Here is a 17,013-nt window from a genome sequence, read left to right as displayed (position 1 = left end):
CCACCATTGCTAAGTAGTCCATCCCAACCCCTTTTAAGCCAGTTAATGGTGGAGCGGAGATTGGACCGTTTTATCATCCCTACACTTGCATTAGTCGTGACAAGTGATCTAATCATTATATATTTGCCACATAACCAATATGGAATTTGATATTGTTACGTAGAACTTGTGTTTTTACAATTGACATGATGAAAAAAACATAAATAACCTTAAAATTAATACGATACATCTATGTAGTACTTACAAATAGAGCTGTAAAAAGGGCCTTAATGGGCCGGCCCTTTAAGGGGCGGACCCACTTATTCCTGCTTATTAATTTTATTTAAATTTTAAACAATTTTTCTAGTGTTGTGAACTTATTCTCTTTTTCTTCAATCAGCACTGTCCACGATCGGCACCCTAAAAAAACTGTGTTTAAAATTTAAATAAAATTAATAATCAGGAATAAGTGAGTCCGCCCCTTAAAGGGCCGGCCCCTTAAGGCCCTTTTTACAGCTCTAGTTACAAAGGACAAATTATCATTTACATGAGCTAGAGGGTTAATAAAACTGTCCTTTTGATGTAATATGCCTTTTTGATGTTATGCTTACAAAAGTCAAATGATGATCATTTGCGGTAGATATAAGAACTAAAAGTCAAATGATCCTCACGAGCTTAGTTCAGTTGGTAGGAACGTCGCACTATATGTGAAGGAGCCGGAATTCAAACTCTGAACACTCCATTTATTCACCTTTAAGGTAGATTTTATAGCCATTAAACTACTTTGACCAAAAAAATAAAAATAAAAAGTCAAATGATCATTTACGATGCATTTGTGTACACTACTAGAAAAAGTTCAAATACCGACGGAATTTAGAGACGAAATTTGTTTCTTCTCTAATAGAGATGGAATTAGAGACAGAAAAAAGTTGTTAGAGACCGAAATTCAAATATATGTATTAGTCACGGATTTTAGAGACAGAAGTTTCCGTGTCAATAAAATTTCGTGTCTAAATCCGTCTCTATTTTATTATTTTTATAATTATAATTGAAATAAATAGTTAGAGACGAAAATTTGAGACGGATTTTAGTCGTGTCTAATAATTTCTGTCTCTATATTCGTCTCTGATTGATCAACTTAAAATTAAAATAGTCAAACATTTGTCAGAGACAGAAGTAATCCGTCTCTGAATTAACCTGTCTCTAGAATCCGTCTCTAATGAAATAACATTGAAAAATTATTTTTCGTGTCATCCCTCCAAAAAGTTTACCCAATTTTTCGTGTCATCCCTCCAAAAAGTTTACCCAATTTTTTCACTGCCCGCTAAAAAGTTTCACAGAATTATAATTTTATTAAATTTTTTTTTTTTAATAATAAGATTTTATTTTAATCACTCCTCCATGAGTTTCTTTGAGTTAGGTTTCACCTTCCTCACTGTTTCATCTTAATCCACTCCTCCACGATTCAGAGGTCAGGTTTACTCCTCCATCCACGATTCAGAGGTCACAATTCACTCCTCCATCCACGATTCAGTCGCGAACTCAATTCGTTTCCCGGATTCGGTAATGCTTTCTCTTAGGTTTTCTTTTTGTGATCTTTTCCTTGTTAACCCTTCTTCTCTTAGATTTCTACAATTTTCTGCAATTTTCTCTTAGTTGTTGTTGTTTAGTGGCCTGTTTTGCAGGCCATCGATTACAAGGACTCGCCGTTGTCACACCTTGCTCCTTCCATCCATCCATCCCTCTACTACGAAATTAAAGCACTACTAGAAAATTGATCATTTGGAACGGATTTTTGGGACGAAATGAATTTTGTCTAAAGTAATATTGCACTTTCATACAGATTTTGGACAAATTTCAAATTTTTCTGAAAAGTTGGGACGAATTTCAGACGAAACACATATTATTGATTATTTTATAATTTTTTCACGATTTCCGTCCCAAATCTATGTGAAATATTGGGACGGCTTTGGGACGGGTCCATAATTTTGTGCATTGTTACTGTTTCTAACCAGTTCCGTCCGAAATTCGTGTGAAATTTGAGATAGATTTTAGACGGATCTATTATCTATATATATAATTCCTAAATAGTTCTCCTAACCCTAATCCACTTAGACCAATCAAATTGTTTCATTTAGCCACATCATCCATTTAAATCCAAATAAACCACTCTACAATGCCACATCATTTCTACTTAAATTATTATTATTATTATTATTATTATTATTATTATTTATTATTATTATTTTATTATTTCATCTCTATACTTTTCATATTCTACATTTATAAACTTATGACTTTTTAATATACACTCAATCTATATATATAAATCCTAGATAGTTGTGAAATTGTCTATCTAAACCCTAATCCACAGACCAATGAAAACTTTTCATTTAGCCATATCATCCACTTACATTCATTTAATGTGGGGTACTAATTGTAATTATTATTATTATTATTATTATTATTATTATTATTTTGGGTTATTATTCATTTACATTTTTTTGTTCATTTTATTATTTTTTGTATTTTATTGTTTTTTTTTCAAAAAGGTTAATGTTTTTGCTAATAATCTTTTGTCCAATCTTTGTAAATATAAGGAGTTGGTCGATTGTCAGAACTACTTTCTAATATTAGTAAAAAAAATAGATAAAATAAAGTTTACTAATGGTTGTTATGTCCTGTATGATTTTTATCATATTCGATATTTGAGTATGAGTTAAGTTGGTTTATTTTTGCTCCAATAAGTTTCAAATTAATATAAATGTCAAATTCGATAATACAGTAATTTTTTTGTAAGAGATAATAAAGTAGTTTATCCAACTCAGAATCCTCCAATGAGATTTATAATATAAATAAAAACTTATGTTTCAACATCGATTGTTTTCCATGGTCAATTATATGTTGTCATTTCCATAGTTATTTTGAAGAATGAGTTAAAGATATTGCTAATCAATGTTAATGAAGAAGATACCAAAGTAACTTCAAATCTGATGTATAAATAAGTTTTTTAAATGTATAAGCATCGATATATATAATTCCTAGATAGTTGTGCAACCACTAATCTAACCACAGTGTATGAGTATGACCATAAACCGTTTTCATAGTGACATGACAATTTATGGATTACCAACTTATTTTGGTAGATGCAATAGGATCCATTGTAATCTTTTCGAAATGTATAAACACATCTTTAATATCTATCTTATATTTACATCACTTTATTATATTTTTTTTTAAGGAACATCACTTTATTATTATTATTATTATTATTATTATTATTATTATTATTATTATTATTATTATTTTGTTTTTATTGATGTTATTATTATAATTTTCATAATACTTATTGTTTCAATTTATACGAATGATTTTTCAACATTATAATATAAAATACCGCATAACACCCGTGCATCGCACGGGTGTGGCACTAGTAAAAATTAAAATGTACTCCATCATAACCCTAATTTACTTTTCTGTCTATATACCTTCCGCCGTTTCATTTTTTGCCTTCACTTTTGCTTGGCTTCTTCTCTGTAACACATGCCTCTGTTTGAGATGGTGCTTCGAGCGTGACTTGCTGGTGACAAAGAACCGAAACCCTTCTAGTTCAATTTCGCCCATGTCCCTCAAGAAGATACATCTCCCGTCGTTACTTTCTCCCATCGAGGTAAGATCCCTCCACCGCGACCAACATCATCGTGGTAAAATTCTTCCCCATTATAAGTTAACATTCTTTCTCCTTTCATTGTTGTAGAAAACATAGAGCCACTATCAAGATAGATTCACTTGTTGTTACATCTCTTCAACTTGTGTTGAGTTGGATCTGATCTAATTCCCCCAAATATGGAACCCTAATTCAGTAATTTGTATTTAACCAAATCTTTGGCTCACATGATACAAGAGTATATCTCTGATTTGTTTTATTTCAATTGCAGAAATGAAACTAAAAAGTTAAAAGTTTGCTTTCAGGTATGAATATCAAAGTTTATTGTTGTTAAAATTTAAGGCAGCGTGTAATTTGATAGATATTAATATCACTGAATCTGGCTTGTTTAGTGTGGCAGACGTTCCTGGGTGTGATTAATGCAGATGCTTCTTTAAGTTTGATGTATTTTATAGGGTGGTATCTGGTCTTGGTTTTGAGCATGATAGTAGTGTTGTTTTCAATTGGCAAATGCAAGTTATGTAGGCTGGTTTTGAGCATGCTATAGTAGTGTTCTTGAGGATCTTGAAATACTTCAATTGATACATAATAGATATTATGGCTTTGTCTAAATATCATGTCTTTAATTAAGTTTGATGTATGTTTAGGGAAGAATGATGCATGCTTTGATTATAATAGAATGATGTATTTTATTGATGTATATTTAAGCTCAGATTATCATGATAACATTTTAAATTAATTAGAAGATTACCAACTAATTATTTGCTATAGTGGCATCTTAAATTACTTATGCAGGCAGCATGGTTTGAGAGTTGAGACATATATCCTTCTCTAATCTCTTTGTTGTTTCCCCTGTTTTCATTGAACTTTTTATTCTATTAATATTTGATAAGAAATTTCTTTTTGGACTTGTTTAAGTTAGCATTTACTAATGTCTTTTTGAAATTGTTTCAGAGTGCTGTATAAACAAGTATAACTAGAAGAATATGAAAGAGTTGCTTCTCTACTTGATGAGGAGAGGAAGAGTATGCTACTTCTAGTTGATGAGAAGGTCAAGCCTATGTTGTTTCAAGTTGGCAAATGTAAGTTATGCAGGCTAGTTATCTTGGGTAGTTAGTTTAGGCTCTTGCTCATATTTCTACTAAACAAGATTTTAATCAATTTATGCTAATATTGTGTTCACTTGTTGCATTCAAACCAAATGTCTAGGGACTTTGATAAATCATGCATCTTTTTTTTAATGGCAATGCATCATGCATCTATTTTTAGACTATCTTGCAGTAGATAAGAATTTACTATGAAAGAAGAAGTTAGTTAGACATTAAAGCTTGTTGAAAGGAACTAAAACTATAAGAGCTTATTAGATTGATGTATATTGGTCAATCTTAATTTCTGGTGGGTTTTGTTTGATGAAATTTATGTAGTTGTATTCTAGTAAATTATGTAATGTGTGCTTTACTAATATATAATTTTAAAATGGTTTTTAGAGATATGCAAACTGAAGTATGACAATGTGCAAAGGCTACTTGAACAAGTTTTGATGCGGATGAGAAACAAGTTTTATTGGGACCCTTGCATTTTATCATATGTAAATGTATTTTAGTGACAATATTTGTAGAGTTCATTATTTACTTGAGCTGAAAATAGTTGTACATTAACGTGATTTTGTAACATTTGAATGAAATAATTTATGTGTCTTGGTTTATTTCAAAATGCAATTAGAATAAACTTCTTTATGATTTGGATTATTTGTAGTTTTGTTACGTGTGAGCTTAATTGTGTTCTAATCTAATTATAAAACCAGTTCTGTTTAATTATGTTTAGAATTACTTATCTGTGAGATTAAGTGAAACCGGTTCTAATCTAAAATGTGTTTTGTCAATATGGAGACCGAATTCTATGCTTAGAGACGGAATTTTTGAGACAGAATTATTTGAATTTAGAGACGGACAATTCTGTCTCCTTTAGAGACGGATTTATTATGTTTTGAATTCAATGTTTAGAGACCGATTTATTTGATAGTGACAGATAAATTCTGTCTCTAATCAGAGACAGAATATAAAATCCGTCTCTGATAGTTTAGAGACGAGGAAATTAAAGACAGAATCAAATCGGTCTCTAATTCTGTCTCTAACATGCTTAGTGACGGAATATTGGCATTTTAGAGACAGATTTTACCCGTCGATATTTAAGATTTTTCTAGTAGTGGTACTTACAAAAGTCAAACTGGTTAAGCTAGTTGAGCAATGAGTTAAGGAGTTGGAGATCCAGAGTTCAAATGCCGACAAGGAGAAAAACTACATAACATTGTAATATACTAACAATTTGTTTATAAAAAAAATTAGCTAGAAGGTTAATTTTTTTTTAATGGCAAATATTAAGTTAAAAAAAAGGTGAAAAAATCAAAGTACAACGAGTACTAAAGATACTCAAAATAAATAAAAATGAATCGGTCACTAGGAAGGGAAAGCAAAACAACAAATAAAAAATGATGAGCATGCGGGATAGAAAGCAACTCAAGACTACCGGTATAAAACAAAGCAAACCAACCTCAAATTAAGATGTTAGGGCCACCCATGTAAGGGTTCTTAAGAACAGACCGCTACCAATACCACACAAAGATGTTAAGGCCACCCATGTAATGCTCGGTTAGTTTTTGTCTTAGTGGAAATATAAAATGAAATCAATATAATGTTATTTTATAGGAGTTACTAGTAGTAGTTTATAAGTGTGACTGTTTACTGTAGGGGTGAACACATATTTTTTGTCAGGATATAAGACAATGTATATAAGGGTATACAATAGTATCGTGTATGTTCAAGGATGGCGACCGCCCCATTTGGAACATGGATTTAATTGATATGCACCGACGGTGTAAAATAATATTATACTGTCAACTAATACCAACCATATTTTTTGCTACATCACCTCACTTTCTTTGAAACATACCTTCCGTCCCTGACTAGAAGGTTAATAAAACTGTCTTTTCATAATATGCTTACAAAAACTGTCGCTTTGATGTAATATGACACATAGATGTATTTAAAAGACATTTGATAGAAATTAATTTTTTGAAAATGGTTTCTTGCAACTCCTAAATGCTAAACATTTTTTTATTTCTCTAAATCGAGCGTGTTGGGGATTTTCACATTATAAAGTGATCAAACAATTTTCTGTTTTCAAGAAGAAAAACTAGTTGTATGAGCATTATATGCAAAGTAGAATAAACATGACGAAATTTTCCAAATTAGTTTATGCTATGATTCTCCTTCTTTTCATATTTCTTGTTGCAACTAATGCCATGAATGCGAGTAAGCTAATTTTTCTTTTTCTTTTTAATTTATTCTTTACTTTATTACATATTCTTTCATCTCCTTTTATTTTTTTTTTGGTAAGATCTCCTTTGAGTAACACTCTTTTAATCTTGTTTTTTTTTTTAAAAAAAAAACACTATTTTAATCTTGAATGTACATCCAATCATTTTGTCTAATTACTTTTGACATTGATTTTCCAGGTGAACGGTGTATTCCTCCTCAAATGCTTATGTGCGATTTGCATGGGTGTCACTGTGGGACGTGGGAACAAACAGCTTGAAAATTTAGAAGAAAAGTGAAAGAAAGTTTAATAAGAATTAAATAATTTAGATATTTTAGTTAGTAATTTATTTTAATTTGTCTCGTTTAGTTGAACTTTTTAGTTGAATTTCTGTTGGCCTTTATATCTATTTAGATTATTATCCATTTAGTACGTAGTAATGTACTATATATTTAGTGTTTTGGACAAATTTTAATCAACTCAATTAATGAATGAAAATGTTTTATTTTATTTAGCTAGTTAATTTATCATTCCTTTAGTTTTTCTAATGTTTTCATTAGAATAGATTCAGTTTTCTTTATGATTTCATTGTTTGGTTGTTTATTGAATTTTGGCCTAGTTCCCCAATATTTTTCCTTTAATTAAATTTAGATACACATCTACGCTTTTTATTTAAAAAATAAATAAAAATTTAGCTTTCTAACAAGAAGAGCAGGGCTTCAGAAAAATGGAAGATAAAGTAGAAAAAAAGGAGGATTATTTGTTTTCGTAATACAAAATACTTCTAATTTTAGGTAACTCAAAAATTATATAGAATTGGATATAGATTTTGGAAATTTTGGATGACAAAGATAACATGCGTTTTTAAGGCACTTGTTAGTGTACAAAGATATTAGTTTTGTATTGAAAATTGTACACTTTATCACTTTAAAAGTCAAAGATTATTTTATCCAAAATTTAATTATCATTTCAAGTATCCTTAACATGTACCCTTAGGGCACATGTTAGCATGACTCATTTAATAAAGTGTTTTGCTAACGAGTGCCCCAAGCATTTTTTAAGCCTCCCATTTAAAGAAATTTTTTATTTAAAAAATTAAACACTACAATTTTCAAAGAGTTTAATTGTTGTGCACCGTCGGTGTAAATTTTTTTTACACATACATCCAATGACGCGTTGCCACATCATTTAATGAATGTGACACGTCATGTGTTTTTAATTACCATACATGATGTGTCGGTATGTTATTTGACGCATGTGCAAAATAATTTTACACCGACGGTACATATAAATTAAATTCATTTTCAAATATGTTGACTTTACGTATTCCCACAAAAAAATTATAAAAACCTACTATTTAAAGTCTTAAAAAATGTCATGGGACACTCGTTAGCATTTGCCTTTAATAAATACTATACAACACTTAAAAAGTGTGGCAAAAATAAAAAAAGTTGCAACCTAAACTTTAGGCTGTGTTTGGATTGATGGTATGCGATGAAATCATTACAAGAAATTTGATTTTTGGCACATTACCTTTTTTGTTACAAGTCGTTGGCAAAAACTACATTTCTTACTAGAAAGGTAATTTTGCCAATGACTTGTAACAAAATAAAAAGGCACTGCAAAAAATCAAATTTATTGTATGGAGTGGAGTGGAGTGGTAACTTATTAGATTCTATTGTTTGGATTTGCAAAAAGTGAATGAAATGGAGAAAATCATTCAATCTGATACAATTTTTCTTCGCCTCCAATTTGGGGTGTATACAATGGAACGAGACTTCATCATTTTAATATTACCTCTTTATCCCTATTTTTATATTATCACTATATTTTCATCTTCTTCTCATATTACATTATTTCTTCTTCTCACATTAGTGCATATCTTCTTCTACCCATTTCTGTTTATATTTTATATGTGTCTGTATGCTCTTTTCTTTCCACTGTAATTGTTACTTGAAACTTTGATTGTAAGTTTTTTCCTTTACTACCATGATTGTTACTAATTTTTTTTTTCCTGGACGATTGGTACTAATATATTGTTAGCGGAATCTTGACCAAAAAAAAATATATTCTTATCGGAAGAAAACGATTCATTAGATATATAATGACAGTCAATTATATGATATTTTTAGTAGTAATTTAGGTAGTTTTAATAGCAGTTGAAGCCCAAAAGCATGCAAATACATGAAAAAGTTAAGTTACTTGGCACAGAAGCAAAAAAAGTGGAAAAAACTGCAAAAAAAGGGCAAAAACGTAATAAACAGCGCGCACCATCGTACCGACGATGAGATTCAGCTTGGCGCGATGGGAAGACGATTTAAATTGAAGAAAATCTGCAACAAATATTTCCCATCGTACCACGATGACTTGTCATCGTGACACGATGAAAGGCGGTTGAAGAAAACAGAAAATCTGGAGAAGATCTTCCATCGTACCACGATATGATCCATTGTGGCCACGATGAGGCAAAATTACATGTCATCATGACCACGATGGGTGCGATGGACGCGCAGAAAAGCCCAAAACTCAGCTGAAAAACTATAAATAGAGTCTTCTTCCTCCATTATTATTCATTCAGAAATATTCAGACACATTGAATATTCACTCTAGAGTTAGGAGAACTCTAAGGAGGAGGCAAGGAGGCCAAGGAACTCCAAGACCAATAAGGTTTTTTTCTTTCTGTCTTTGTAATTTATTTTTCCTAGGTTAGGTGGAGTCGACGTACTCCTTACGAATGCTTGGTTTTGTATAATTTGAGTATAAATTCAATTGTTTCTACTTTCAAACTCTTTTATCGTCTGGTTTTATATTTATTTTAATACTGATCAGATTAGAATAAAATCTAAGGAGCTAGTGGATATCGCATAGGAAACGAATTTAGTAAACCCGAACGAAGGACGGTGTGCTATGGCCAAGATGAGACCATTAAATTCAGTATCTGAGGTCTTAGTATAGGATTAGAAAGAACGATAATTTCTACCTGAGGCTGAGTTAGGACTAGTTAGAGGCACACGTGACAGCTTGTGACACATGGAGCCTTAAAGGTAATGATACCAACGTTTTTAACAAAAAAGTAGAACCGACAGAAATGATATTTAAGTAGAGTAAAGGTAACCCTAACTAGGCTCTGAACAGTTTGTAATAGAAATAGGGAACGAGTGCTTCTGAACCTATTTTCAATAGTCTAATTCCTGATAGAGGGAAACAAGGGATTAACCATCAAGCAGGAATAAGGGAGGGATCCGACTACACTTAACCACCCCGCGTGGACACACACACCATTATTTTTATAGCAATTTACTTTTCTGCACTTTAATTATTGCAATTTACTTTTACCCGCACAACTATCTCCAAATACCAAAGCTAATGCAAAATCATTCCTAAGTGAAACTAGTAATTTTGGCACAATCCTTGTGGAGACGATAAACTTATCATTTTATTACTTGGTAGCGATTTTGTACACTTGCAGAACCACCGTCAATATACATTGAATTTTTTTTTACCGATAAATTAACTGTAGTTGTTCTTGTCCAAGAAAAAATATATTTTAATCATTCAAATGCTATTATAATATTTTTAGTCGGTTAAAATCATTAAGAGGGGCTTGAACCTTTCAAAATAAGAAAAAAAAATTCTTCCATTTCAAGATAAGACATTGTTATTTCAAATTAAATAGGTTTATGTTTATAATTTAATTTGATGTATCAAACTAGAAATAAAAGTTAATAAAAAAACTAGAAATATAATTTCAGTTAAATTAGAAATAAAAGTTCAGTATATTCTATTTAAAATTCTATTAGAAAATATCAGTTTTTTAATTAGGAGTTAAGGGTAAGAATGGAATAAAAAGTTGTAACTTATTGCATTCTGTTCAATTTCCAAACAATGGCATTAAAATTTTATTCCCCTCAGTTATAAATATCCAAATAGTGGAATAGAAACTCAGCCCATTCCGCTCCATTCCACCACTCCATTCTATTGTGTTCCACTCCGCTACGTTATGTTCTGTACCATCAATCCAACCAGAACCTTAGGCAACACTTTGGTAACAGTTTTCAGTGTGAGGTCTTTGTGGCCATTGCTTATAGTTATTATTCTCTTAGACCGGGGTTAAGACTTATGCCAACAGAATTAGAAAACCATCGAAAACTCCAATCTCCCCCACCCCACTTCTCATCTCAGCTAAATGTCATTAACCAACTGAACTCAATATCTTAGTTAAAATTGTCTCTTCTTTAGACCATATTATATGGTGTGGATGATAACATTTTTATTGTTAAAGGCAATCGATTCATTACTGTTGGCTCGTATATAAACGTTTCTAATGTGTTAAAAATGTGCGATTCCCTTTTATTAGCCAAAGAAATTATAAGTGTAGTTTTAATATAAATGTATAATTCATGAAGGCACTAGGTTTGATCTAGTGGTGATGAGTTTGGGTAGTATATTATAGATCATAGTTTCGATCCACAATTCATCGTAAAAAAAAAAAAGTATAATTCATGAACCATTTGAAGAAACCAATATGATTGGCAATTCAATACCAAATTCTGTACAAAATTATCAAATTTGATGTATATAATCCAATAACAATTTCCTTTTTCTGCATAAATAAATATAATGTCATCATTATTTATATCCAATACTATATTAATTATCATCCTTTTAGAATATATTTTTTATCTATCATGAAAAGCTAACTGATAAATAAATATGAAAGGTCGATAATAAAGAAAGAATGATCTCTCTCACGATCACCGATACTTTGATGTGAGACACTTAGAAAGGCCAAATGATCATTTACACTAGTACAAAAAAGAGTTTTAATAGCACCTAAAAGACACTTAATAAACTCAAGAACACGTAGATAAGATAAGATGACACGGACCTCTTCTACCTTAGTTAAAGTCCTGAGTTCGATCATTAACTTATGGATGCAACAATGTTAAAACTCTTAGGGAAAGTTTGACACTTTTTCTTTTGGGGGGATGAGTTAGGTTTCACAATACTCGATGAATTAGTCTATGCAGTTACACGCAGAGGATATCCGATTTATGTCATAAAAAAAGACATTGAATGAGAATTATGTTTTTAAAAAGGGTTTCTTGCAACTTCAAAACACTAAAAATTATTTCATTAATATACATCCAATGTGAAGAATTTTCACAATATAAAGTGATCAAACAATTTTCTATTTTCATTAGAAGAAAAGTTAGTTTTTTGTCGATTATATGCAAAGTGGAAAAAATATGACCAAATTTCTCAAATTAGTTTATGCTATGATTCTTCTCATTTTCCTCTTTCTTGTTGTAGCCGACGGCACCAATAGTAGTAAGTTCATTTTCATTATCATATATCTTTTTAAATTACTCTTCTTTAGCATGCTCAATCTTTCATATATTTGAGAAACGTTCTTTTAATTAATCTTGTTTTATATATAACATAATTTTGCTTGATTTACTTTGGACATTGATTTTTCAGGTTATGAGTGTATCCGTCCTCAATTCATGATATGCAATTTGCGTGGGTGTTTTTGTGGGACATGGGAGAATACTTAAGTTTAAAAGTAATGCTTTGAATATAATGTTAATTGTATTATGCAAGTTTTGTATCCTTTGTTCTCCTTTTGAAAAATGGGAGAGAAGTAATAGTTAACATCACTACATTATTGCAATTAGCTATTTAAATGGGTCATGTTAAACAGTGTCATCGGGATACTTGTTAAGTATAGTTAGGACCAGTCCAACATATTTTGAGGTCCGACACAAATTAATTAAAATTGAGGCTAAAATTTGTATTAGATGGGAACTCGAACTCATGACCACACACATTATTCACACAAATGATAAATTAGAACAACTGGACTATAAATAAATTGTATCCTTTTACAATAACTTAATGTTAAGAAGTTCCACATTAGATGTGAGTTGACCTGGACATGTTTTTAAATAAGAGGCAATTCTCACCTTACAAGTCAGTTTTGTATTATGAGTTAGACTCAACTACTCATTTCTAATATCGTATCAGAGCCTCTCCAAGATTCATTGGACCACCCGCTATCGAGTCACCCACCATTTATATTCATGCACCAAGCTCAATAGTGTTTGGTCGGACATGAGTCGGCCTGGGGGTTTATAAGTAAGAGGCAATCATCACCTTACAAGTCGATTTTGTAAGGATGAATTAGACTCAAATATCAATTTCTAAGACTTAAACATGCTTAACAAATATTTTTTAAATATACAACAAACCGATTTTAAAATCTCTTATTCTTAAGGTCTTAACGAGTGGTCGTCTTGCCATTGCTCAAGATTGGCCTTGAATATCATGAATCAAACTCAAATTCTTTCAAATAATTTATTTGAAATGAGTTCATTAACCACTTTAATTTAATATCTTATAGTTTGTCAAATGATATTTGATTTAATATGAAACTCTTATCCTATTGTGAGATAAAGATATTGTAGTCAAACATATGAACATATGTTATGTTAATGGTAGAGTTGACATTGCCTCCACATGCAATGCGGCTTATACTTTGAAAAAGACACATGAAGCTTCCTTGATATATTTATCTAAAGCGTCAAGAACTTAACACAAGTGCAAAATTAAAACTAATTGTTGTTAATTCGGTAAGTTTAGTGTTGAATTGAAATATTGGGCGCACATGCAAACTTTGTAAAGCTACATGCACCCAAAATTGACTGATTCTTTTCGTATACATGAAGATTTGACATTTTAACTTGTTGCTGCTAGTGCTACTCACGGGAAATAAAGATAGAAAATAAATTCAATTTAACTAATAATATCTTTTTTTTTTTTGACCGGATGAACCAATAATATTTGTGTAGTGTCATTAGTTTTATAATATCTTTCACGACAAATATGCAACGTTACTTACTATCTTTTGATGAATTTCTACGGAATCATATGGTTTATATAATGTTATAGATAGATATATAAAATAATGAATTTAATTAATATTCATTAGTTTATGCGAATATATTTTACGGTGTCGCGGTTAATTTCTTTTGACTTTCACCATCAGTTTAATCTGTTTTGAGGTCATGTTCTAACATCATGTGGTTCCAGCTCCCTCCCGATCGCTATTGTTGGGGATCGAACCGTGGTTCTCCCTACCAAGTTCAGCGTCAATCACCACTGAACCAACTAACGGTTGGTTGTGTCACAGTCAATTTCAATCATGATAATGATGATTATTTTAGAATTTCTACAATTTTATAAATGAAATTCTATCTTAAAACAGCGGAAACGAAATTGAATTTAAATAGCCGAAATACCTGCAGTCATTGCTCTTTCTTAAAGCTTATTCTTGTCTGAGGATTGCTATTGCTCTTGCTTGTTTGAGGATGTTAAGGTTCTTATAAACCTTTCACAGTCTTACTTTGATGGTGTAAGTTTTTACGAAAGAGATTGTTAGACTTAGGGAACCAAAACAAAGGGATTGCACTCTTTTTATAACTTTTGTCCATCACAAAAGTATTTTACGTACAATCATAACTGTCTCACTATCTCTTAAGTGTCGGTTACTATATTTGAGGGAAATAAGAGCACACTTTAGGCTTAATTGGAAATTATTATAATGTGCATTTAGTGCTAATTTTCACTTATTTAAATATATAATAAATAAATAAATAAATGGAGATAAATACAACATATTACACATATATATATGATTGGTTGTAATTTATTTTTAGTCAAATAGATTAGTGATTACTTTTTTTTTTTTGACATATAGTGATTACTTAGAATTACACTTTTATGGTGAATATAAGTGGATAGTTCGAATTACAAGTATAAAATTAGTGATCCAGTTTGATCATGTGTACTATTCATATATTTTGTTTTTAATAGATATTACTATTAAAACCAAATATTAGTATATAAAATTTTACTTTTATATGGTTAAAGATATTAATGGTCAATATATTTTTTTAAAACTCGATATCCGACCCAAGGACCAATTAATGGGCAATATTATGTATTATTTGGGAAACAGTCAACTGAATCACTTACGGATGGAGTATTGTTTAAGTAAACTTGATACATAAAGGATTTCACTCTTGAGGCAGAGTTTGAGTTCTTAATCCAATTAAAGATGGCTTATATGTCACAATCCTCCTCCTCCAACATCCCTCAAAATACTCACGAGGTGTTCCTTAGTTTTAGAGGTGAGGACACACGCAACAACTTCACAAGCCATCTTCATGCTACCTTAACAAGGTTTCAAATCAAAACCTACATAGACTACAATCTTGTAAGAGGAGATGAAATATCAAACGCACTTCTAAGAGCAATTGAGGAATCAAAGCTTTCAGTAGTTGTTTTGTCTGAAAACTATGCAAATTCTAAGTGGTGTTTGGATGAACTTGTGAAAATACTTGAATGTAAAAAAAATAAGGGACAAATTGTGGTGCCTGTTTTTTATGGTATTGATCCATCTAATGTTCGTAATCAAACAGGAAGTTATGGAATTGCTTTTGCTAAACATGAGAAGCAATTTTGGAGGGATGTGAGTAAGGTGCAAAGGTGGAGAAGTGCTTTGGCTGAAATTGCTAATTTAGCTGGGTGGGATTGTTCTACTAATAGGTACTACTAGTAATTCTTTCTTTATGGTGAAATTTTTGTTTTAATTAATACTATAATTTTATTGTTTTAATATTATCTCACCACTTTTTAATATTTAAACATTTATTTTGTATAGTTAGGATCCTACTCGAACTCTCCTGTTACTATAGAGGATCCAAGCCCGTATAGATTAGAACCATCTTTGAATCCAAAAACATGAAAATTATCTTTCCCCCACATTTCTTTTATTTTCCTGAAATTTCATTTTTGCTCATGCATAAAAAGTTCGAAAAATCTTTCCCGAACTTTCTCTAGTGTAAAATATTATTTTCAACCGCAAAAAAAAAAATTGAAAAATATGTTCTGAACTTTTTTGCATGGGTAAAATTGGAATTTTAGGTGAATAAAAGAAACTGGGGAAGAGAATTTCTCCAAAAACACCCATTAGCAATACAAATTAAATAGCCCAAATAACCTAATATAAAATTAAGACCATCTTTACACCTTTACCCCAAGAGACAAACTTCAAAACATTTTGTTGCGAAATTAATGCCAATTATTACTTTAATAAGAAGTTATTTTACCTTTTTTTTTAAAAAAAATTATAGTGTTCTTGTCAATTTTTTAAAACATTTTGTTGTGAAAACAGCATGCAATCCGAACTTGTGGAAAGAATTGCTAAGGATGTGTTGGAGAAATTGAATCATGTATATGTTGGTGACATAGATGAAGAAATCAATAAGTATGAGCAACTATCAAACCTTCAAGTAATGAATCTCATGCGTGGAAGTGGATTCAATACTCAACTATGGCATGATCTTCAAGCAACAAATCAGCATCTTGGGGAACTTAGAATGAAGAAAAATGTTATTCTACTTAGACTACCACGTGGCATGTAATTTTCATGTGAAGAAATTTCATAAAAGAAATGTTAAACTAAATCATTTGAATTGGTTTGTTGTTTAGTTTTGCTGTCACAAAAATTAATTTATAATCCATAAGTTTTGTAAAATAATAAATCTAAATGTTTTCTTAGTACATAGACGAAATGTCAAAAATCATTGAAAACTCACAAATACAAAGTGAAGTGATTGGGATCCGAGTTCATTCATGACATTCGATCTAGTAATTTTGACTTTCAAGTTGACCTATGTAACTTGAATATAAAGTAATTTAGTTTTTGAATACATCAATATAATGTTGAGATGAAAAAAAAAAAACTTTAAAGCTTAACTTCAAGCAAGAAAGAATCTATATTGATGCATATATAAGAGCATGCAATATTATAAATTTGAAAATATATGTGATAGACTTAATATTATATTCTTGGGTAATCATGTCAATGATACGAAGTTTTCAATGTTGTTAGTGAATAATTAATTAATATCCGTCGATGAATCTATGAGGCACACAAGGTTTATTCTCAGTAGCGGACATGGCCCACCCTCACCTCAAAAAAATAA

At 30.7% G+C, this 17,013-nt stretch overlaps 1 protein-coding gene and 3 long non-coding RNA genes across 5 annotated transcripts; all 4 read left to right on the top strand.

Annotated features, from left to right (window-relative positions):
• Window positions 1-3,446: 3,446 nt before the first annotated feature.
• On the top strand, window positions 3,447-5,351 carry LOC123911004. 2 transcript variants are annotated; one of them, XR_006810362.1, is made up of 4 exons: window positions 3,447-3,649; window positions 3,737-3,951; window positions 4,601-4,728; window positions 5,134-5,351. It is a non-coding gene; the product is annotated as an uncharacterized LOC123911004 (long non-coding RNA). The 2 variants fall into 2 exon arrangements; XR_006810363.1 differs by lacking the exon at window positions 5,134-5,351 and having other exon boundaries at window positions 4,601-4,868.
• A 1,381-nt stretch (window positions 5,352-6,732) lies between these two features.
• LOC123910071 lies at window positions 6,733-7,471 on the top strand. The gene is made up of 2 exons (XR_006810120.1): window positions 6,733-6,957; window positions 7,161-7,471. It is a non-coding gene; the product is annotated as an uncharacterized LOC123910071 (long non-coding RNA).
• A 4,603-nt stretch (window positions 7,472-12,074) lies between these two features.
• Window positions 12,075-12,621, top strand: LOC123910016. Its single transcript, XR_006810112.1, has 2 exons — window positions 12,075-12,292; window positions 12,443-12,621. It is a non-coding gene; the product is annotated as an uncharacterized LOC123910016 (long non-coding RNA).
• A 2,440-nt stretch (window positions 12,622-15,061) lies between these two features.
• LOC123908981 (disease resistance protein RPV1-like) lies at window positions 15,062-16,572 on the top strand. Its single transcript, XM_045959742.1, has 2 exons — window positions 15,062-15,571; window positions 16,200-16,572. Exons 1-2 carry the CDS (start codon window positions 15,081-15,083, stop codon window positions 16,447-16,449), a joined length of 741 nt encoding a protein of 246 aa, XP_045815698.1. The 5' UTR covers window positions 15,062-15,080; the 3' UTR covers window positions 16,450-16,572.
• Window positions 16,573-17,013: the final 441 nt, after the last annotated feature.

The sequence above is a fragment of the Trifolium pratense genome, linkage group LG2, assembly GCF_020283565.1.
Source record: "Trifolium pratense cultivar HEN17-A07 linkage group LG2, ARS_RC_1.1, whole genome shotgun sequence".
Classification (NCBI taxonomy): domain Eukaryota; kingdom Viridiplantae; phylum Streptophyta; class Magnoliopsida; order Fabales; family Fabaceae; genus Trifolium; species Trifolium pratense.
Note: the sequence above shows the minus strand (reverse complement) of the source record. Positions and strands in the feature narration are given on the sequence as shown.

What these genes read in the sequence shown, in the direction of transcription:
- LOC123908981 (XM_045959742.1), top strand. Translation starts at nt 15,081, where the DNA reads ATGGCTTATATGTCACAATCCTCCTCCTCCAACATCCCTCAAAATACT. An exon ending in TGGGATTGTTCTACTAATAG is followed by an intron (nt 15,572 to 16,199) that starts GTACTACTAGTA and finishes TTGTGAAAACAG; the next exon opens with CATGCAATCCGAACTTGTGG.